General features: G+C 48.0%; 1 protein-coding gene across 2 annotated transcripts; it reads right to left on the reverse strand.

Annotated features, from left to right (window-relative positions):
• Window positions 1–12,837: 12,837 nt before the first annotated feature.
• Window positions 12,838–21,160, reverse strand: IRX4 (iroquois homeobox 4). 2 transcript variants are annotated; one of them, XM_052704414.1, is made up of 6 exons: window positions 20,454–21,160; window positions 16,346–16,411; window positions 15,274–15,525; window positions 15,071–15,177; window positions 14,281–14,603; window positions 12,838–14,101 (listed from the first exon to the last, which is right to left on the reverse strand). In XM_052704414.1, the coding sequence occupies exons 2-6, from the start codon at window positions 16,388–16,390 to the stop codon at window positions 13,356–13,358; spliced, it is 1,473 nt and encodes a 490-aa protein (XP_052560374.1). In that variant the 5' UTR covers window positions 16,391–16,411; window positions 20,454–21,160; the 3' UTR covers window positions 12,838–13,355. The 2 variants fall into 2 exon arrangements, with proteins under 2 accessions (XP_052560374.1, XP_052560373.1); XM_052704413.1 differs by having other exon boundaries at window positions 16,346–16,504; window positions 20,454–21,159.
• Window positions 21,161–22,166: the final 1,006 nt, after the last annotated feature.

Consider the following 22,166-nt stretch of genomic DNA (forward strand, 5'->3'; position numbering starts at 1 on the left):
ATTTAAGCTTTTCTCTTGTGCATTTGTACATCTCCTCTGCACTGAGGAACTGTGTTATGAAATCCTTATTTTGTTCCCAAAGTATTAAAGATTGCCCTACATTTTTCACAAGTAATTCTGTAAGAATACACTATACAAAGGCATAAATTCTTTCAGAACACCAACAGTATCTTTGGACAGCATAGAATATGTATAGCTGTATATGAAATTAATCTATAGCTAAATAATTCTGGTTTAAATTAAAAAAAAAGTTAAACGTCAATGCAGATTAGAAATTCTGTCATAGTTGCACTTCTGCTGCATTTCAGTATGAAATTTAATGGCTTTGCTACCTAGAATAAAAGAAGAGCAGGGGAGATGTTCTTGCCATACATTTGTGAAGTATTTGTATGTCATCCAATAACTTGGGAAAGCTAAAGAAGATCAGAAATTATTAAATGTCACACAGCAATTGCATACCAAAATTAGAATTCAAGAGTAGATGGTGTCTGCACAAACCTGTGTAAGTGACTGCAAAATTAGAAGGTGCAAATGTGCCATTTCTAACTAGCAGTGACCTTACAGCAGTTTGGTTGTTTTTCTTGCTTAGAATCCCAAGTGGCAATTTGCTGCTGGAGATGAAGCAGCACCATGTATATTATCAAAAGTGTAGAGGGTATAGATGTATTTACTTGTATGACTCAAAGAGTTTATTATGGTGTATCTTGTTCTAATGAGCTAAATTACACAGGAAAAGAGATAAAGAAGAAATATAAGATTCTTATCAAAAAGCTTCTTGAATGTAAATGTTCGTTGGCTTCAGGTGTCTCAGCGTAGCAACGTTCAAAATTTTAACAGCTACTCCTTACAGAGAGACAGAGAAAAAACAAAGGAGGTCAATTGAGTGGTAGCAGGAGTAGTCAACTCCAAGCACCATGGGCTGTTGAGGGCTGGCTGAGCAGCATGGTTCTTGGCTGGAAGGGAGAAGTATTGCAAATGCTGATTGAGCTGAGAACAACAAAGTTGTCTGTAAGGGTTGAAGTCCCTAAACTCTGTTCTCTGTGTCTCAAGAAAGAGATGTCTCTTCCTAGGGTCTTGACAGTACAGTCTGAGCCTGTTTTGAGTGTATGGTCAGCTTGTCCTACTGGAAAGCTGGTGGTCATACTGACATTACTCCAGGCAGCCAGGATTTTTAATCTGATCAGGCTCAAAAACACCCTCTTTTGCCTCTGACAGGAGCCTGATTGTTCTAGTGCCTTAGATCTGAGTTACTTAAAGATACCGAATGAGGTTGATCAGATGCTGAAGGGCTGCCAAGATTACAGGCCTGTCGGCCCTATCACTTTTCTTATTAATTATGATAAAGCTGTACAAGCTGCAACCTGGCCCATTCAGCACAGACTCTCTGGACAGATTTTGTCCCTTATAGTCCCCTCGTTTCACTGCTCTGGCTATTCTTAGCTGGAAGAACAATCCCTGTGGGATGATTGTCATCTGGTATATATACATTGCAGCAGCTGACTCAGATAACCAGGAAAATATAACCAACTCCCTGACTGCTCTGGGAACTTGACAGCATCAGGGAATCTGGCCCAGTACCAGAAACAAGCACACAGCCATGAACTGCATCCTGCAAGAGCAGGACACGTGTTTCTGATGCTTCTCTGCTTTTCAGACTTATACCATGGAGACCTTCACAAAGCAGTGAAACATGGGCAGATAATCAAACTGAATAAACTAGACCCAGACTGAATGACAGTGGAAAAGATATCCTAAGGATCTTGATGATATCTGATGAAGTCTGACGGTTCTGCTGGAACTGCTAAGGAGAAATTCCAGCCAGGCTGAGTTACACACGGATGGTGCATCCCAGCCCAACAAGCTAGGGCATCGTATCAGTCTCTCTTCACTCTCTTTTCTGCTCACCTTATTCTACACTTGAAGAAAACATGAACAAGCAAAGGAAGGAGGAATGACCTGTTGCAGCAGCTCTCTGTTGTAGGTAGTCAAGGGACTGGTCTGTGAGAGTGATGGCACAAACCTGTTCTTCAGTTCTGAGAAAGCTTTGCTGCCAAAAGTCCTGTTGGGGTTCCATACTTCTGTGCAGATGAGCTCCTGTAGTTTCCCTCAGGACATTATTAAAAAGAGTCAAACTATCAGACCTGCCTTCTGCTGTGTCTGAAACCATGATGAATATCTTAGAATGAACCAAAAGCCAACAGCCAGCAAATAGCTGGTGAAGAGAAAAGCCCTCAAAATTACTTGCCAAATTCATAGCAAGATCCTGATTAGGATCCATCTAACCTGTAATGAGTACTAGAGGCCAGAGGAACTGCTAGACGAAGGACACATTTCCACTGGCTACAGAGGGATTACAGTACACGATACACTTTGTTGTTTTAGTAATGGACAGGTGGGTTTCCCACTCTTCTTCTCACTGTGTAGGGAAAAATCATTTGTGCTGCATAATGAAAAAGCTGACGTTTTAAACATAAGAGTATAAATTCAGTCAGTAAGCCACATACTTTGGATTAGGATGAGATACATCATCATTTCAGTAACTGCAAAGCAGCCTGAGTTTTTCAAAATGATTAAAATCAGATACTACCATTGACTTCAATGGGTCACGAAGAAATTATGGTATTTGTTAATCTGTTATAATAATAATGACAGGAAGATATGAGCTGTAGTAAATTTCCTGCGCCTGCTACCTTTGTCTCTGATTACAGTGCTCTCCACTTTCTCTTGAAATTCCAAAGCTTTAGAAATGTTTTTTGCTTTGCTTATGTTCACAAAGGTAAGGGCACCCAGACAAAGGGGTAGGGTGAAGCTGATCTATGTGGTCAGCCACACATAACAGAAGATGCAGCCCTGCATTCAGAGACAAATCATAGACTGACATTTGTTCACATAAATGATATGATGAGTAATTATGAAAAATGATCTAATTTGAGAGAATTACAATCAGGTCATGTACATTACGGGGGAAAGAACTAAATTAATTACATACAGTGTGTAACTGTCAAATACCGACAACATATGTAATGGAAAGTCAACAATATGTAAGTATCTCACTAATCTCTGTGAAGTCTGAATTTCTTTGGATACCCATCTTCCTTGAGTTCACAAGCTGTTATACTCCAGCTTATCAAGCTGTACTTATGAAGTTGTGGGCTTGGATTCAAAGAAAATTTGTTGATGAGGATTACTGTTCTCTAGAATTGAAAAAGCAGACACATATCAGCACCACTGTGGGGGTTTGTTCTTGTTGGGCTCAGCAAAACTACTAGGAAACCCATGGGCAATTCCTGAATGCACAGTTTTGAAAATCAAACCATTGACAAATAGACCAACTGTGCATTACTTGCATGAAAATGCCTAAAGAGTAAATCATCTTTAAGAATTTTAGTCGCAGCTTTGCATTACCAATCCCACAAGTACTACTGGTATTATGGAAAACCCACTGTAAAAATCTAATTATTGCTTTTCTGTGAAAATGATACAAGTTTTAATAGTTTCTTAATTACATTATAATTAAAATATCTGAAATTTCTTTAGTGTAAATACACTCTCCTTGAGGTATTAAAAACATCTGAATCATGCTAATTATAAGAATATGAGCAGTAAAGAATGAAAAATTACCAGAAATGGCAGCATAAAAACCCATTTGCTCTTTTATTGTTTTGTATCCGGAGTGAAAACAGAAAAAGGAAGCAGAGTCACCAGCTTTAAAATGTTATAGCTCCAACTTTCAGCTGAAGGATCCAGTGTATTTGCCTTAGGTAGCAAATTGGCTACTGGTGACTGAATTAAATTTCTATTCCAGTTACAATTTTGGGAGCTGCTCACTGAAAAGTAATTGTTATTATTTTTTTAATGCCCAATGCTAAGAGTGGAAGTAGGAATTTTCACTCTAATTCTGTTTTCAAAACCAATATGCAAAAACTCAATGTGCACATACTTCATACTTATTTTAATAGAAGAACACAACTTGTGCAAAATGAGGAAAAAAGATTAGAAGGAATAAAACCCCATTTCAGCATGAACTAAGTATTCACAACAGACTTACTGGGAACCTTTGTTCCTACAGTCAATAATAGCATATTTCCTTCTGCTGAGTTTTCCTTATACGACTACCTTAAGAGAATTCTTGCCATATGTCATTTGAATTCTTTCGGGACTTTGAAAGAAGATGAGAAGACTACTTAAGCAAGTTTTGTAAATGTATGTGTCTGTCCATATGTATTAAAGTATACAGATAGTTTTTATCCTACGTCACACTTAGATTTATTAAAAATAAATGAAAGGCACTGAATTTATCACAGCTGAAATGTGCAGCTTAACTAGTTGTTATTCACTTAGTTTTTGATGATGTGTATGTGTGAGGGCACAAGCTCATGCATTTCTATTAAAAGAATGAGAAAAAAATTCTGACACTTTAGTACATCCAACAGATACACTTTTTACTTCTATTTAGAGATGTAAGTACATGTATATAGCAGAGATAATGCTAGTGGTTTTTTTTCTTTTTTCTTTCTTTCTTTCTTTTTTTTTTTTTTTTGCTTTTTCTTTTTTTTTTTTTTTTGCTTTTTTTTTGTTTTGTTTTCTCTCATTTAATCAATATGAATAATTGGGATAACAAAGAAATTCTAATATTACTAATACTAGATCAGGTTCTAGAAAGTACTGTGAGTAATTAACCACGCAGCTTTCCCAGTGTGCTAACTCTGGCTCTCACTCCTGCCACATGCTTGGTCAAGTTTTGCACTATGTATTTGATCAGTGCTTCTGTCAGTTCCAAGAGTTCCTTGAAAGCATGGGTGTTGATTATGAGGACATCATTTACTTTCCTAAAGTAAGGAGGCTGCAGCAGGGTAAAACACTAAAGAGATTTGATGTTTTGTGAAGTGAAATGAAACCATTTATGAAATCAAAAGGAAAATTTGTGCCAGAACTTGAAAATGAAAATTGGCTTGCAGATTTAGTGATGGATTTGGCTGCTCATTTAGATGAGTTAGACACACATCTTCAAAGTGAAAATCAACTAATTTTTGCTATGTTTTAATTTATCTGTGTATTAGTTTCACAAAACTAGGGCCAAATATCCCACTAGATTGATCTTTTTTGTTGCTCAATTTTGTTTATGTTTTAACAAGAAAATATTAATAAGAATAAGTTTTTGTTACTTCTACAGTTTAACTACATTATACATTTTGGAATTTGGTCAATTCGTCTTCACTCAGTGCACATCAGGCAAGCCAAAATGTCAGACATCCATGGTTTAAGAGAAGGCAGCTTCTGTGATCCTCACTTCTTCCTCTGCAAAAGAACAGGATCAAGGTTAAACGGCCAGGAGCAACGTGGAGGGAAAATCAGCATTTAAAAGGAACAAAATAACAAACTCATGAAATTTCACAGTGAGGCAGTTTGCCAATTGCTTTAATCAGAAACTTCATGTTTTTAATTAAAACAAAAGAAAACAACAACAACAAAACCCAAACCTGAGTTTGAATTTAGTGCTGTGGCCAAGCTGGGTTATTATTTCTTAATATGATGGATGACATATCGTTGAAAGGACATCACAGAGGAACAAAGAAGGGAAGGGAAGCCCTATTCCAATCTGAACAAAGGTTTCCCACAATACTATATATTTAAGTGCTAAGAACTGTATCTAAAAATGTAAAAGTCCTGCTTAATCACGTAAGAATGTAGAAGTAGCAGATAGTAAAATGTGCAGCAGGTATAGCTTTAAAGTGATGGCAGCAAAAAGGGCCAATTCTCAAAGAACTGCCTAGCCTTTATTTCAAACCCCAAAAACATATGGAAGCTTGTTATTTCTGAAGCTGTTAGAAAATGTGTTACTGATTAAGAGTATATATTGTCTCTGGCAGAGTTCAGTCACTAAACAATTCTGTTTCTTAAATTATTGCTGTAATAGGTTATTGTTTCCAAAGAAAGATTTGGTGATGCTAGACTCAAGAATATTCCATTTTTATCCCACTCTTGAAAGTGGATTCACTCTGCTTCAGCTTTGAAGGAGGAGATATCCTTCCTTTGTTTGAAGCTGAATGCAGTAATCGTGGCCACACATCCTTCTTTGGTTCAGGAAATCACACTGGTGAGAGCCGTGCCAAAGTCTGCCTTTGACACGACATAAACCAACTGAGTTTGGTAACATATGCAAAGTCAGGGATTTATCCTTTTCCAGATCACAAACAATTAATATATGACTTCCTTCTGGCAATGCATTAATCAGGATAAGCCACAGCGAAGGCTTAGAACCCTGTCTCCTTACATCTTGATGCCTGAAGAATTTATAGTAGTTAAAAGCAACAAAATGAAAATGAAAATGAAATGGTTTATTACATCCTCTTCTTAACGTTGTCCTTTTTGTAGTTATTTTTCTACTAGTCATCTACGTCTGTGACAGTAGTCATCAGAATCTTGTAACAATACTTCCCAACTCATTCTCCAGGACATCTAAAGTCCCAACTGCTTAAAAGTAGCAACCCATGGGCCATATCAGCTGAAATGAGGTGTGCCCAAAAGAGGCATCTCTGCAGCTATCTTTGTAGCAGTCCTTCATTTTATTTGAATGGCTTATGGCAATGCTTTATGTTGTAAAATGGGTACAACAGAGGTGTTGTGGCTATTCCCAGGCCACCTTTCTATTACGCAGTTGCTACAATTGCCAATTTCAGCCCAGAAATGACAATGCCTCCAGTATGCGACAGTAGGTGTGAGCTTGTGTTTGTGGCTCTTGGTTTTAGTGAAGGATTTTTCTTCTTATATGACTTTTCTTTCTTTTTCGTCATTTTCTTTGGAAAATAAAGAATTCAGACCAAGGAAGAGCAAAGATTCATGCATAGCAAGGGAGCAGCTGTATCTGAAGGCTTTCTACTGACTAGACTGTAAGGCAGGAGACAGGAAAATGGAAAATGTCCTTTCCATCACAGATCTCCCAACCAACAGATGTCTTGCATTCCTCCACACACACACAAAAAAATGAAAGCAAACCTGCTCTTGATGTTTTTCTCTCTTGTGCAAGTATGAGAGAAGAGAGACTTAGTGGAAATGTGTGAAAGTAAACCCAGCAGTAAGTCTGGGAATCCAACTTCTGATCTCTACATTAGTTGATTCCACTTACTTCAATTTAATACAGAAGTAACACAACTCGAACCGGCCTACGTCAGTGAGGCACTCCATTTGTGGGCCTAAAATCCTTAACTGAAAACAGTTACACAGCATGAGATTCCTTCAAGTGCTTTGTGATTGCTGCAAAGCCCCAGGTTTTACATGCAAGAAATGTGTCAACAGGGGTTTTACTCCAGTCAGCTTGATGCACAGGGATCTTTCCTGCTGTCTGATAAGGTCACACAAGGTCAGTAAGAAGAAGATGGTATGTTCAGAATGAGGGCAACCAAAGGCATGAAACCTCAGAATTAAAATGTTGTGTTCACATTGCTGCCAACAACTAATGTCATCTGGACTGGCTTAGATTACATCACTGTCACATACAGTATTCTTGTTTGTGTGCTGTAACCAAACCAGTACAGAAGGAAAAACATTACGCCATGGCTTGTATATCCTATGCAAGGACCTGCTTGGTCATCTTTCTCATTTCCAGGAAAGAAAAAGAATCGTAGTAACAAAGGACTCCCAAAAAACCCTCTCTTTTTTTTCACTTTTCATGTATTTTTCCCTAGTGGAAGCAGTAATACTATCAACTTTGTCGATTAGTTGAGCACCTTCAGACTGAGGGCAATGGAACTTACTCTGAATAACTTGGCAGAATATTACAAGTCTCTGAATTTCAGTGTCAGGACATGCCATGACATAGGACAAAGCTTGAAAAGACCCACCTGCTTTTGACACAGCAATCTGAAGCCATAAGAACAGAGCTTGAGCACTGATTTGATTATTCACCTTTATTTTCCAGCAAGTGTTTTGTGTTCACATGTATTAATGCTGTTTCACAGTAGAATACATATAGGAAATTGGTTTAATTTTTTTGGTTTTTAACATTTCATACACATCATATGAATGAAAGAAACAGTGTTGTCGATAATTGTTTTCTCATTTCCATTTGATCATCATTGTCTTCCTTGGCAGTATTTCAGAAAGGAATTCCGAGGTGTTCTTTGAGAAAAGACCTGATTATGATCCCATGGAAACAAGTGACAAAATGCCAACTGCAATTAAAATACCTCCAATTCAAAAGGTAAACAATCACATGCTTATATGGAGAAAGGAAATAAAGATCAGACTGAGAAGAGAAAGGGTTTTTACACTCTCATTTGTGCCCAGACAAATCAATAAGAAGAAATATTTTCCACATATTTATGTTAGGGGAAAAAGGGAAAACATTAAGGGAATGATTTCCTTCAAGATATTTGTTTCTTTTTCATGCTCTCCTTAAACTAGAATGGACAGAAAATAGCTCTTGAGCCTTTTAAGTAGGCCAGGTGCAGTACTTATGCCTAGACTCTGTTCCATACTGTGGAAAGAATAGCAGTGGGACTTGCTATCGTACATACACTTTCTCCAGGCTGCATGGAGGCTTTCTTCTTTCCTCCATGTCCATTTCTCAATATGATGGGGGGACACAGGGCGCTGATTTTCATCTTTTGCTCTTGAAATGCTCCCACTTGTTTCCTCTTCTCTCACTTTTTCAGGGTACACTGAATGTATCTTCAGGTTCTAGACCACATGAAGACTTGGCTGGATAACTGCATAGTATGGGAGACTGACTTACTGGGTATTTGGGTATTAAACACTCTCTGACCTATGTAGGTGTGTGTGTATGTGTGTGTGTGTGTGTGTGTGTGTGTGTGTGTGTGTGTGTATTAAAACTGCTTCTTGGGGGACCACAAGCCTGAAATTATTTTCTGCAGTGATGCAACTTGACAAGGAGTATGACTGGAACCCTTTTCACAAGTCCTAAGCACTTCACAGCCTCTTTGACATTAAATATGAGTTAAAACATCCTCACACTTAGAAGGAATTGATACCATATGTCACACTTCTAGAATCTGTGTTTTTGCCATTAGCTTGTCCATGAGAAATAGCTTCCTCCTGAAGATGAAACACAAGTATTACACTTCTTATCAAGCAAATTAAAGCATATAATTTTGTCATTAACATTCCTTTACCATTAACTTTTTCATGTGCAAAGGTACACACACAAATGTCCAGAGATGGAGGACCCAGGTTCAAGCTCACTAGAGCCAATTTAAACTCCATCTAAGGGAGGGCCTAAACATACTGGCCCAAACTGAGTGGTATTTGATCCTTTTTCTCCCCATTCAACTGCAAATCAAACTCATGGAAACAGTTTCTGATCCTTTACAAAATCTATGGCTTATAGTACTTTCTTGCATTTTCCAGTTTTTCTGCATGAAATGCTACAGAGTGAGCATTACCTCTTCAATTGGCATTTAACTGGATACACTTTCTCACACATATTATTTGAAGGTCAGATTTAAATGGGAAAGGTAAATGTATATCAAAAAGACTGTAGTAAGTCAGAGTTTCCTTCCAACCTATTATATCATTAAATACATAATGTACGAGCTCTTACCGAGGCAAAGACTTCTTGGAGGCTTCTCTTTGTGTGGCTGATGGGAAGGATCTGTTACACTGGGTTCTGTGAGGATGACCTGATCACACTGTTTTAATAGTGCAAAATGAAGGATGTATCGCTTTAGTTGTCTTTTAATTAGGCATCTATAAAACAAGCTGGCCATTGCAAGGTGCTCTATAATCAGATTAACTAAGCACCAACCTTTTCCTAAATTAATACGTACAATTATACGACTTAGTTTCAGATTGTTAATTGCTACTCCTTTGTTGTTGTTGTTATTATTATTTAAGGAAAGGGCAGCGTGCCCCATTGCAATTTTGCATGCACGCCTGGGGAAAAAAAAATAGATGACATAAATCGCATGCATAATCTCAGGAGACAATCATTTTAAATCTTAATTGGCTGCCTTTTAAATATCATTTAAGGTCTCGTTTTTCCTGCCTCTCTCACTCTAGTTTAGAAGGTGTTGTGTCAAAGTCTATTACCTTGCTGGACGTCTCGCCTCTAAGTTTTTTTTAAAAAAAAATAGAACCATCAGCAGAGGTTTGAGAGGTCGATAAAGCTTTTAGATTTGGAGATGTTTTCAGGGAGCCCATTTCCTGCGGCTAAGAGTTGTTAATGGAGCTTAAGGAATTATCTTATGACTCGGGCTGAGAGAGCCGTATATTTCTTCGCTCCTGTTCCCTTGTCGAGGCTGAATATGCTGCTGTCAAACTCGCTTAATGAAAAGTAACGCGTCGCTGATTACAGTTTTATTTGGGCTCTATGTAAAAAGCACTGTTAATTTAGCATCCCCTCCTTTGTGTGTTTGAATTTGCCATGGCTGAATGATTTAGAGTCTCTCAGTTTCAAGCCGTTTCTCTATGATTTTTTTTTCCTTTTCTCTCTCTCGCTCAGCCTGCCTTTTTATTCCTGCTTTGTACAACCGCATGAGCTGCGTGTATTTCCCTTTCAGCCCCGCAGCTTCGTCTAAAGCCCTGATCTTTGACTTGTGCTATTAAGTCAAAGGGCAAAATTAATTTCTCACACTCTTTTGTTGAGACTTTTAAAAGCTTTCTTGAAAGATCACTGCATTTGACGGTCGATCTATAGATAAGCTTCGTGTGCCGAAGTGAGAAACTGCCTTCCCTCCCCTATCGTTCCCTCGGTCTCCTCTCACACAGGTAACGTTGTGGTGCGGGTGAGTGCGCGCAACCACGCACACACCCACCTATAGGATTCACCATAGGCGGCCGGTCCCGCTGGTCAGAGGGATCCGGACATGTGATGTAACAAGCGTAAACTTACTCAAACTTGCTCTGTAACGACAAAGATAAGGAAATGAAGATATAAAGGTCTGGTTCGACTCCCTCACTCTGCTTCAGATATTTCCGCGTGCCTGTGTGTTGCCTACGGTTTCATCACCTTCATTTTAAGGGATGGCTGCCCCTCAGACCACTGCCTGACCAAACCGCTCCTTTGACCACGCCGACGCCGCTCCGCAGCGATTTACAACGGCGGACGACCCGGCCGCCAGCGGCCCGGCGCGCAGCCCGGCAGCTCTTTGGGTCTTGCTGAAATCCACCGGGAAAGCTAGTGCCACCCCGTCCGGCGTTTGCATGCACGCAAACCTGCCTGCTTTTCACGGCTGTAACATCCCACCCTCCCGCTCCCCCCCACCCTCGCGGCAGACAGCCTTTCCCCCCCGTCCCGCCAGCCGCCACCAATGGCTCGAGGGCAGCCTGACCGCTCGCCTTTCCTCCTTTCCCTCTTCATCCCCACCTCTTTAGTTGGGCTGAAAATAATTTGCTTTGTCTAAAGGGTTTCAGAGGCAAAGCTCGCCGGCCGCCCCGGCTGCATTAAAATTCCTGCCGGCCCAGCCTTGAGCTGAGATCGCGGCTCCCCGGAGACTCCACTTTCGCTATTACTGTCAAGTACCCTTGACTCTTTATTTTTGCCCTTTTATCTATTACAACTAATTCGAGTTCTTTTGCCCTTTTCAGTTTAAGACGTGGCTTTCTGTAAAGCCTCCCCCTGCCACCGAGCTCTCCGGGTGCAGAGCCTTTAGAAATTGAGGGGTTTACTGTCAAAATGAAAATTTCACTTCAAATTATCTTGGCTGATGCACGTTTTCCAGGCCGGGGGCTCCTGTCTGAGCCTTTTGACAGCCAGATCAGCAGAGGGGTTCAGTGATCTCGATAATATCATCCAAGAGAGCGAAAGTCAATACAATGACAGGGAATATGACTGGATACAATCCAATTACGGCTGCTCGCGGAGAGGGGAAGGGCTTGATCTGATCTCCGCACCCGGATTCCTTTATTCAGTCCTTGCACTAACAGGTCTCGCTAGAAACTTTGCGGGCTGGAGGATGTTCTATTTCGGCTGACTGCCACCTCGGCCGCATTTATCGTCGCCTCTAATATACACGTGTATATCCCCCGGGCTGCATTCTCATTTAGCTATTTATTTCGGGCGGGAGGGGGTGGGCCAGGACAGAAGCTCTTCAGCTTGTTCGGTGTCACCTCGGTCCTTCGGGCTCATTCACTTTCCCCCGTCGAGCCGAGCGCGGCAGCCCAGGGGTCTGGGCCCCTGTGCGGGAAATTCGGTGTCTGTGACCGCCTGGTAGTTTCTTTTCCGGCATTTCTCCCTCTCTCCCGGCACGAAGATTGGGAAAAGTTTGCTCCAAATTCGGAGAAGAGTAAGGGAAATCTTTTAAACGGCTGTTATCTAAATGGTAAATTGGCTGCGAGTGCTCCTGAATCACACGTCGAGAGCGCTTTCTCTCTCTCCCTCTTTTTGTTGGCTGCACTCTATTTAATGTCAAAACGGTAAAGCATCTGTCCTGAAGTGCTGAAATATTCATGGAGGATCAGCGATTCTCCATACTGCCAGAAGAGCTGCAAAGCTAAAACGGTTGTTTAAAAGATCAAATTTTCCACGTGAATCAATCGCTCCGTGCACCGTGGAGGAGGAGGAGGCGCCGCGGCAGAGCCGGGCAGTTTCGGGGGAACCTCTCCCCGCAGCTGGAGCGGCCGATGGGCTCGGGCTGAGGCACCCCGGCAGGCAGACCCGCGACACTGGCGGCCCAGGCGGCTCCTCTCGCCCCTTCGGCGGCGCGGGCGACGTTTTCCCTCTCCTGAGCCCGGGTGAACAACCCGGCCCGCGCCTCCTGGGCAGCGGGGAAGGGGCTCCGTCATCTGGCGCCGAGGGCAGCGACCTGCCAGTCCTTGAGCGAGCGGGGAGTTTGGAAACCTGAAACGCGTTTACACGATGCAAAACGCCACCACGCGTGGTACCTCTAAAACAGACAATTTATTGGAGTGAACATACCCTTTAACATTTTTTTTTTTCTTTTGTCAAGATAAATTTGTGCAGTAAGTGTAAACTTAGTGGAAGTGCTGTTTGTGAATTATATGCTAACAAGGAAATCAGGAGGAAAAACTCTCGAAAAGTCTTTATAACTAATGTCGGCATGCCTTAAATTAAATCTGAATTAAAATTTCTCGTCTGTAAACTTTCGGATGTAAACTTTGTTAAGTAGGTCTACGCTATAGTACGTGCTTTGGGATATGGAATTAAATAACTCTCACGACACTGATCCCTTTAAAGTCGCAGCCAAGAGAACTTAATTCTTCAGAACAGCAGTGTCTGTCTGTTGAGCTGAGAGAACTGAACATTAAATCCTCGTTTTGGTTGTTAAAAAAAAAAATAATGATAAAGGAAGAAGTTTTATATTTCAACTCTCGCGAGTTTCTTTTCAGTGTACATGACTCTTCCAGCGCAGGGAAGTTCTTTGCCCCTCGGGGGGTCGTTAGGAGCAAAACATTTTACTCCCTGCTTTGGGAAAGGCGAGAAACTCCTTGCTCGAGTCCTGGTGGGCCAGGTTGGCCAGCTGCCCCTTGAGCACGTTGGCACCATTGCCCACCGAGCGTCCCAAGGCGCCCGTTTCCAGAATGGCTCCTTTGGTGGTGGCCCAGGACACCGTGGTGTTGCTCAAGGCTTGGTTCAAAGTACTGTGCCTGAAGAGCGGGTCGTGAAACACCCCGTCCACCCAGTTCCTGAGGTTGGTGACCGGCGAATCCTGGTGCCGGTCCATGACGTTGACCGGGGCGGAGACGGCGGCGGCGGCGGCCGATCCCCCCGACCGCTTCAGCATGCAGGAGGGGTATTCGGCCTGGTTGAGGGAGGTGGCGGTGTGCGCCAGGGACCAAATGCGGGGCTTGGCCTCCAGCAGCGGCTGGCCCTGCGGGAAGCACAGCTTGGCCTCGCAGCCGCGCGGCCGAGCTCCTAGCAGGGCCGCCTCGCACTCCTCCGCCGCCGGTTTCAGGCAGCCGCGGGCCCGCTCCGCCGACTCCTCCTCCTCCTCATCGGCGGCGGCGGCGGGGGGCTCGGTGGCGCGGGGCGGGGGGCCGCCGCCCGGCAGCGGCTGCGGGTGAGGATGCGGATGCGGGTGCGGGAAGGGCCGCCTCATCTCGCACTCGGAGCTCTCCGACTCGGCGGCGTCCAAATCCTCCAGGTCGCTGAGCTCCAGCTCCTTCTCCTCCTTGCCCGTGGGCTCTGCGGGTGGGGGCGGGGGAGGGGACGGCAAAAACAAGACACGCGGTCACGGGCGGCCCCGCTGCCCCCAGGAGACCCGATAGCGAGGCCCGAGGCCGCGGGGGCTCGGCCCCCCAGGGGAAAGCCGGCGGCCGAGCCCCCGCGGCCGAGCCGCTAAGTGCCCGCTCCTAGCAGGGTACCCTCGGCCTTCTCGCTTTTCATGGCGTCTTCCTGCGAGCATTCCTCCTCCTCCTCCTCCTCTTCTTCGTAGGGCCGCTTCTCGTCCGAGCACTTGTTCCGAGGCGGCCACGTCATCTTGTTCTCCTTCTTGAGGCGGCGGCGGGCGTTGGCGAACCAGGTGGAGACCTGGGTGAGGGTCATCTTGGTGATGATAGCCAGCATGATCTTCTCGCCCTTGGTGGGGTAGGGGTTCTTGCGGTGCTCCTGCAGCCAGGCCTTCAGCGTGCTGGTGGTCTCCCTGGTGGCGTTCTTCCGCCTCGTGCCGCCGTCCATCGCCCCGTACCTGCGAGCACAGCATTACGTTGGATCCCCGGCCCGGCCGATGGGGCGGGCGACGAGTGAGCACCCGGCGTGCACGGCTCCGTCCCAGCGGCCGAGAAAAGGCGAGGATGGAGCCGGCTCAGTGCCTGCTTATGGGGGAGGTGGGGGCAACGCCCGCATTTAATGGCCGTGAAGTCAGCACACGTCTGGGTGACCCCAGGGTACAACTTGGAATAGAAATCTATTTATTTCTCTTTACCCCTTTTATTAACCCCCCCCCCCCCCATCACCACCTTTTTGTTCCTGACACTGTAAAAACCCTGACGCGGGTGACATCACAGCTCAATATTTAATGCACACCCTCCAGGAAAGGTCACCGCCGCCCGATGGGCCCCGAGGACCGCGGCGATGGAAGTGTTGGGACGGACAGACGGCCGCCGACGCTCGGCAAAGAGGTCACCGAGGGCCCGCGGCGGGGGGGCCGCTTACCTGTCGTACTGGTACTGGCTGAGGCTGTGCTCGTAGGGGTAGTAAGCAGCCGCCGGGGAGATGCCCGCATGCGCAGAGCCGCCGCCGTCCTTCGTCTCCAAAGTGTTCTGCAAGAGACACCCCGCCGCTCTCAGCCCCCCGCTCTCGGGCAGGACCGAGGAGGGAGCGGCGGCCGTGCGCTGCCTGCCCCCCGCCCCGCTTACCAGCGAATAGAAGGCTGGCGCCTCGGTGCCGTAGGTCACGTAGTTCCCGTAGCCCTGGGGTCCGCCGTAGGGGCTGCCGTAGACCCCCAGAGCGGCGGCGGAGTTGAGCTCGTGGCGGGCAGTGGCGAGCAGGCGACTCTCGTACACGGGACAATAGACCGGCGTCTGTGCTGGAGCGGCTGGGCCCGACTCGGGCAGCGTGCGGCCGCCGGACTCGCAGCAAGGCGTCAGGGAGTTGGTGCTCATCAGGAACTGCGGGAACAGCGGGGTCGAGGGGTGTCAGCGCCCGGTGTTCGGCTTTAGGGTATAAGGTATAAGCTTTGGGATGTAAGCTTTGAGGTTAAGAGGTCTCAGCGTTGGGGTGTTCCCCCTCCACCCCCCTCCCCTCCATCCCAACCCTTTTCCCCACCGTTTTTCCTCGAGAACGTTCTGCGAGCCTAAGTTTAACATGTCTATATAGAGTGATACATCATCCACAAACCGTAAACAAACGCCCCGTGACTGCGCGCATGGAATCTCCGTAACGCACCGCTCCTTCAACCCAACTTTGTGGTGCCGGCTTTACACCGCTTTCTCCTCCTGCAGCGTGATGTTGCCCATCTGCGTTATTCCAGCTCCCCCCTCAACAGATTACTCATGCATATTTATTTAGACTGCAGATTTGCAGCGGCCACGCACGCATCTGTCATTAACCTGCTGGGTTCGGGTATCCCATTATGTTCCCTCACCTCGGCCCTTGCTACGTTCGCGTTTAATTGGTAAATTCCCTCGGGAATGGAAAAAGCGCTCCGGTGGGAGAGCGGGTGGGGGTCTCTCCCTCTCCCTTCTCCCCGCCCTCTGCTCTGTATTTCTGCCCCACGCATCGCCATCACCCCAAAGCACCCAAACCCAGTTTTAACGCCAGATATAAGTTGAGGGGTCTGGCAGGCGCTGGGAGCAAAGCGCTCCCAGTGAAACCGAGAGTTTCACGCCCCCTTCGTGTTAGGGAGGGATCGCTGCAGCTTCTGGCCCCGAGCGGAAGCGATCGATAATGAGCGGGGCTCAATGGAGCGCTGGGAGGCAGCAGCCTTACCTGGGGCGCGGAGGAGTAGGGGTAGCCGAACTGCGGGTAGGACATGGTCCAGAGGCTCCCGGTGATCTAGAAACAAGGCGAGACGTCTGATCTGCACGCTAGGGCAGCCGTGCTCTGCTCTATTGTACTGATTGATTGGGAACCGCAGCTCCCTAGATGCTTAGAGGACGAAGCAGAAAACCACAGTTTATTTATTTACATGAAAATGTAAACTTTTTCTTTTCTTTTTACCGAAGTGAGGAAAAAAAGAAAAAGAAGGAAAGAAGGAAAGAAAATAGGATGTGTCAAAAGTATGCTCCCCTCCGCATCTACGTGGGGGCTTTGAGGCTGGCAAACGGCAGGGATACACATTTTGCATGCAGGGGAAAAGAAAAGGGGGCAATTGGGGGAGAGCAGAGCAAACGCACCGCGTCAGCAGCGCGCTGCTGGGAAGGAGCCGAGCCTCTGACGTCATGTAAACCCCATTCACATCAACCGGCCCCGAAATCTTCGGACAGAACCACCCGCACCTCTCAGCCCAGAGGGGGCCGAAGTTAGAGAAGCTCGGTTGTCGGTGGAGGGGGTGGGGGCAATGCGTTTAATCAGAAGGATAAATGTTGTATCAGTAAGGTTGGCCCCCACCCTCCTTCGTCACCGAAGGGCTGGGATGCACTTTTAATTAGAAATTAATTAATGAGCAGCTGCTTCTTCCCACCCCACAGTAATAATTAGTCTCAATTACAAACAAGACATATGAAGGGACACACGACTGAGTCTTCATTTAAGATTTAATCAACAGTTAAAATTAGCGCTAACGCCTCCAATAAAGCCCGTGACATACGGCCCTGCGTTCTTTTTCCAGCCTCTCTTCCCGACGTGTGATTACAGGTAGAAAACCCCGCCAGCGCTTTCCGGGCAGCGACTGAAGGGAGGGAATTCTTGCGTTTAAACCCCTCGGAAGCCGTCGGAAAAGCATTCGGCGAAGGATGGGGGAGGGTGCATAGCAGGGTGCAGGGAGCGGGGTGCAGCCCCAGGGGCCAAGCGCCGTTCCCTACGGCAGAGCGAACACCTCTCACCCGAGCGATGGGAACAGCCGAGGCCTGGAGCCCCCCGCTCTGCCCGCCGTGCCCCACAGCCCCCAGGGCTGGCTCCGTGCTGCCGCCCCGCGGAGCGGCCCCGACGGCGGCTCCCAGCTGTGGCTGCTGGGCTGGGCCGGGCCGGGCAGAGCCGAGCGGCTGCTGCCGGAGCGCTGAGCGCTGCAGCGCGGTGTGCAGACTTGCTCAGAGAGATTCCCGGGTTCAGACATGTGAATAGCCCCAGGGTCACACTCTAATTAATGATGATGTTCTCTTCTTCTCCCCAGCTGGAAGACTGCCTCCCAGAAACGAATCTGCCCACACTGACAGCTCGATTGAGGGTGATTGATGACTATCTGGAGACCACAGTACACATAATATAATATCTGCTGCGTAATTGCTTTAATTTACAGATGAAAATAGTACTTTTCGCACGGACTTAGACTACAGCGCGCGGCTCTTTATGGCGCTTTGGAATGTTTGCAAATAAAGGCTATCAGATGCAGCACATGCAAATTGCGCTGACAGCTCGGGAGAGACGAGTGGAGAGCGGCAACCAAACGGCATTCATAACCGGGTCTGAATTCAGTATTGATTTTGGGGAGCGGGGAGAAAACGCCAATGCTTTCCTCACCTGAGCTGCCAATTTCTCTTTCTCCCTGGGAACAGCAATAACTTGCCATTGGGGTTCTGTGACAGAATCGCTCCTTTATTCCTCCCTCAGCCCCAGGACCCAATGGCACTTGCAGTTACTATTTACAAGCAGCCCAGGTCCACGCGGCGCGCGTCGCTCTGGCCGAACTCAGCGCTCTGCCCGCAGCGCTCAGCACCGCTCGGTGCCCCCCGGGCGGATGGCGCCTAGGCTCTTCGCTCCAACCCCTCAGTCGGACCCCGCGGTACTGAGGACGAGAACAGTTGCACTTATCTCAAGAGTGGCTCAGGGTGAAGCACTATAATTAGCCGAGAGCCGGGGAACCGCCTGCAGAAGTGCTCGCAGTCCTCCAGGCTGGAAGTTTGGGAGACGTCCTGTTGGTAGCTTTATGTTCTTTTTTTCCTCCCCTTTTTTGATACTACCGCAGATGTTAACTGCTCGGCGGCCCGCATGGCACTACAGGTTTGATATGTAGATGAGCCTATTAAACTTTAAAACGCGAGGTGAAATTCAATATTTATAGCCCTCGTCTATTTATATATCGCGGTTATCCCTCAATGCCCCGCGCCACGCGAACACTCAGCGCCCATTTTGCACCCAACTTTCCCGTATTAATCACCGTGATTATTCGTCATTTGTCACCGCAGCCGTGCTGCAGGGCCACTTCCAGCCTGTATTCCCTAGAAAGCAAAACCCCAAACCAGAGCTTCACTGACAGAACCCCTTCGTATTTAAACACTGAAAGAGGACACTACACCTTCCTACGGCTCATCTCTTGCTTCACTCTCAGCCTACAAATAATGGCCTTTTGTTGACGGGAAAGGCAGTTATATTTCATCCGCAATTTTTGGTGCCAGAGTCCCTCAATGATTTAAAATAACCCCTGTGGTCGGTGCGCATAAACAACGCAACGCTGTTCCGCCCCAAGGAAAGGCACCGACTGCGGTGAGCTCTTTCCGTAAGCATTTGGGAAACGCACGTCTGTGCCGTGCAGTGCAAATGGTTCCCTGTCAGAGCTCCTTTCCCGTGCACGAGAGTTCAGGGCACGGCGCAAAGTTTGGGAGAGCGAACCCATCGCAATCAGCGCTCAGGCTGGAGTCTTTTCCTCCTGCAAGAAGCAGAACGGAGATTTGGGAAGCAGAACCAAACTGAACGCGTCTTCCGGGCTCCGTGCCTCCTCCCCGAGAACCCGGAGACAACGTTCATGTTAGCTGCATCGTACAAACACGGAACAGGGTGGAAGCGCTGCGGCAGTGGAGCAGGCCGGGGCAGCGCGGTGATGGACGTCCGCAGGGACGCGCGCTGAGGCAGCTCTGCGGCCACTGCTCTGCTATCTGCGCTCCCATCGCCTCCCCGTTCCGACGGCTTCTGCCACTCCCGCAAACATCTCCCCGACGGAATTCGCTTATGGGCTAAAGAAAGAGACTTCGGCAATGCTCTTTCAGCCGAGTTTGCTTTGTTTTCCCGTTCGGGATTTTACGCCGCGGAGCTCCACACATCTCTGACACGGAGCCCCTGGCAAGGCGGCACCGCGGGGAGCGCAGGGTGCGCTCAGAGCCTCCCGGGGCGCCAGAATGACCCCGGCGCTGCAGGCCGGAATCGGAGCTGCCGGTGCCCACCTGCACGGCCCCGTACGAGGGGTCGGGAGCCGCAGTGACAAACAGCAGTTGGCTAAGCGTGTGCCGCTAATTCACTTACAATTACAACTACGCGTAAAATAGCGCTCGGAATGCTTTCATTCGGTAGCTTCAATCTCTTGGTGAACTATCTCAATTAAGGCCTCACGGGCTCACTCTGCTCTTCGCATCCAGCAACTTTCTGCTCGGAAGGGCTGTGGCCAGCCCGCACTCACGGCTCACCCCAAACTTTTCGGGAAGAAAAGCAAAAGCCGCTCCTCGGACGCTGCTGTCTTCCTCCGCACAGAGCTCTGCGGGCCGAGCAGAGGCTGGCCGAGGAGGCTCCGCTCGGACCCCGCTCACAGTCACTCTGTGCTGTAGGCAGTGCGCAGCCCCGCGCACTCCTGCGCGGAGGGAAAACTTTCCTGCTCACATAGGTCACATCCTATTCCTTTTAAAGTTTGTCTTAAAAGCCGAAAAGTTTGACTCGGTGCCTTACCTTAGCGCTCGCGGAGTGTCATATGCGCACCCCCTTCCCAAGAAATAACACATTTGTTAGATTACATTTGCCCCTTTTCCCAGGCGAAGATCGCACAGAGCCAAGTGATCCATCACACGGAGTTCCCCTTCCCTCCAGCACTTCGTTCCCAGCCTCCTCGCTGCTGCCACAGCTCCGGAGGGGGAAAATAACCCCGCCGCCCCCTCCTCCCTGCCGCCGCACACACACGTACACACAACACACGCACGGCAGCATCACCACCAAAACAAGGAGAAAACGTTTTTACCTGCGATCACGCCCGGCTCCGGCTAGCACTTCGCAGTGCCATGGCAGCGCTCCTCTCCTCCCGCTCTCTGCGCGGACCGCTGCGCGGAGCCGCCGCGAGCATTTCTCAGCGTGCGGCACCTGACGGCAGCGCACAGTGCCTCCGCTCCCCCGGCGCCGCCGCCACGTCCCTCACCCCTTTCCTAGTGACGTCCCAGCGCGGCTCCTCTGCTCCGCTGCCGATTAACACTTTCCAGGCGCTCGGCTCTCAACTTTTCCTTTTAAAACAGCGGCAGCCGGAGCCTCTCGCCTCCTCGCGTTATAAACGCCGGTTGGGGCGTGGGGGACACCATAATTAATAGCGGGTTGGTAAAATTAGCACTGCCACTCCAATCGTTGTCCTCGTCGCCGACAATAATTGCATCGATTCGGGAAGGACACGAATGTCCTCCATTTAACCTAATGATCCGCGGGGTGTACCCGCCGGAAGGCAGCAGGAGCGCTGATTAAGTGCGCGCCCCCCGCGCTGCCATTTATCTCCGCGAGTCAGGGCTGCGAGGCGCGCAACTTACGGGCAACTCTGCCTCGCCCGCCGCCTTTGTTTCCCTCCCGTCGGCGGAGGTGGGCTCGGACGCAGGCGCCAGCCGGGCTGTGCCCGCACCTGCCCACCCCCTGCCCGCGCTTCCACTCGGAGCACTCGCGCCGGGCTCCGCCGGGGCTGCGTTCCCTCCTCCCGCAGCGCCCCGCAGCGCCCCGCAGCCCCGGGGCCGTCCCCTCCCGCCCCGGGGCTGCCTCCGGGGGGGGGGGGGGGGGGGGGGATAGCTCCAGGGCCGGAGCTCTCTCTCCAGCTTCCCGCTCAGCCCCCCCGCACACCCCCCCGGTCCGTGCTTCCGACCCCGCAGAAGTTCTGCGTGCCCCTAGGCTCCTGTCCCGGCTGCAGAAAGTTTTGGCGTAGCAGCCGCTACTTTCTCGCCTTAATTGTTTGTGCCGAGCGAAAAGAATCGTACAGAATCGTAGGGATCGTAGGGACAAACCGGGATTGGCAGAAGGGGGAGGAGGGATCGATTATCATTTGTGTTTAAAGGCATAAGGCTGGTGGACGTCTCAAAAAACACAGAGGAGGAGAGAAGAATATTCCATCGCACCCAATTAAGTGAAGACAAAGAGGTGTGGGGAGAAAAGCTGCGAGAGGTGGGGTGGTGATGGGGGGGTTCTAGCCACTGTCTTCTCACCGTAATCACCAAAGCTGAACAATAACATTAATGGGGAACATCTGTACATTGACAGATTTATTCTTGCCAGGGCTCTTTCATGCCCGTGTCATTTGCATGAGCCCGTGCTCATAATGTTCAACACACATTGTACCTTGTAGTGCGATGACAAGGTACGTCTGATGAACTCTCAGAGTGGGAAGTCCACTTTTCTTTCTCCTTTCTCCCTCTTTGGGTTGTGTTTGCAACTTCCAAGACAGGGAAACCACACGAAAAGGGAGAACGTGCCCCTTCTCCCCATCTGCACACACAGACAGAAAGCCAGTCACACTACAAGCCTTCGTGTGACCATCCTGGTGGTTCTTGGCCTTGTGTGGGTCTGGGAGATGCCATGGGGCTAGGGCTGCCCTGTGGACACTGCCTTCCCTGGAACATCCCTTCCGTGTCCAAGGGCAGAAGGCATCATTCCAAAAAAATATTTCCTCCTATTAACACCTACCAGCTGTAAGAGTGAATAAATATAT

This window comes from Tympanuchus pallidicinctus, unplaced genomic scaffold, assembly GCF_026119805.1.
Source record: "Tympanuchus pallidicinctus isolate F22 unplaced genomic scaffold, pur_lepc_1.0 scaffold5, whole genome shotgun sequence".
Lineage (NCBI taxonomy): Eukaryota > Metazoa > Chordata > Aves > Galliformes > Phasianidae > Tympanuchus > Tympanuchus pallidicinctus.

What these genes read in the sequence shown, in the direction of transcription:
- IRX4 (XM_052704414.1), bottom strand. Translation starts at nt 16,390, where the DNA reads ATGTCCTACCCGCAGTTCGGCTACCCCTACTCCTCCGCGCCCCAG. An exon ending in CCTACTCCTCCGCGCCCCAG is followed by an intron (nt 15,526 to 16,345) that starts GTAAGGCTGCTG and finishes CTGTTCCCGCAG; the next exon opens with TTCCTGATGAGCACCAACTC. An exon ending in GAAAAGCGAGAAGGCCGAGG is followed by an intron (nt 14,102 to 14,280) that starts GTACCCTGCTAG and finishes CCCCACCCGCAG; the next exon opens with AGCCCACGGGCAAGGAGGAG.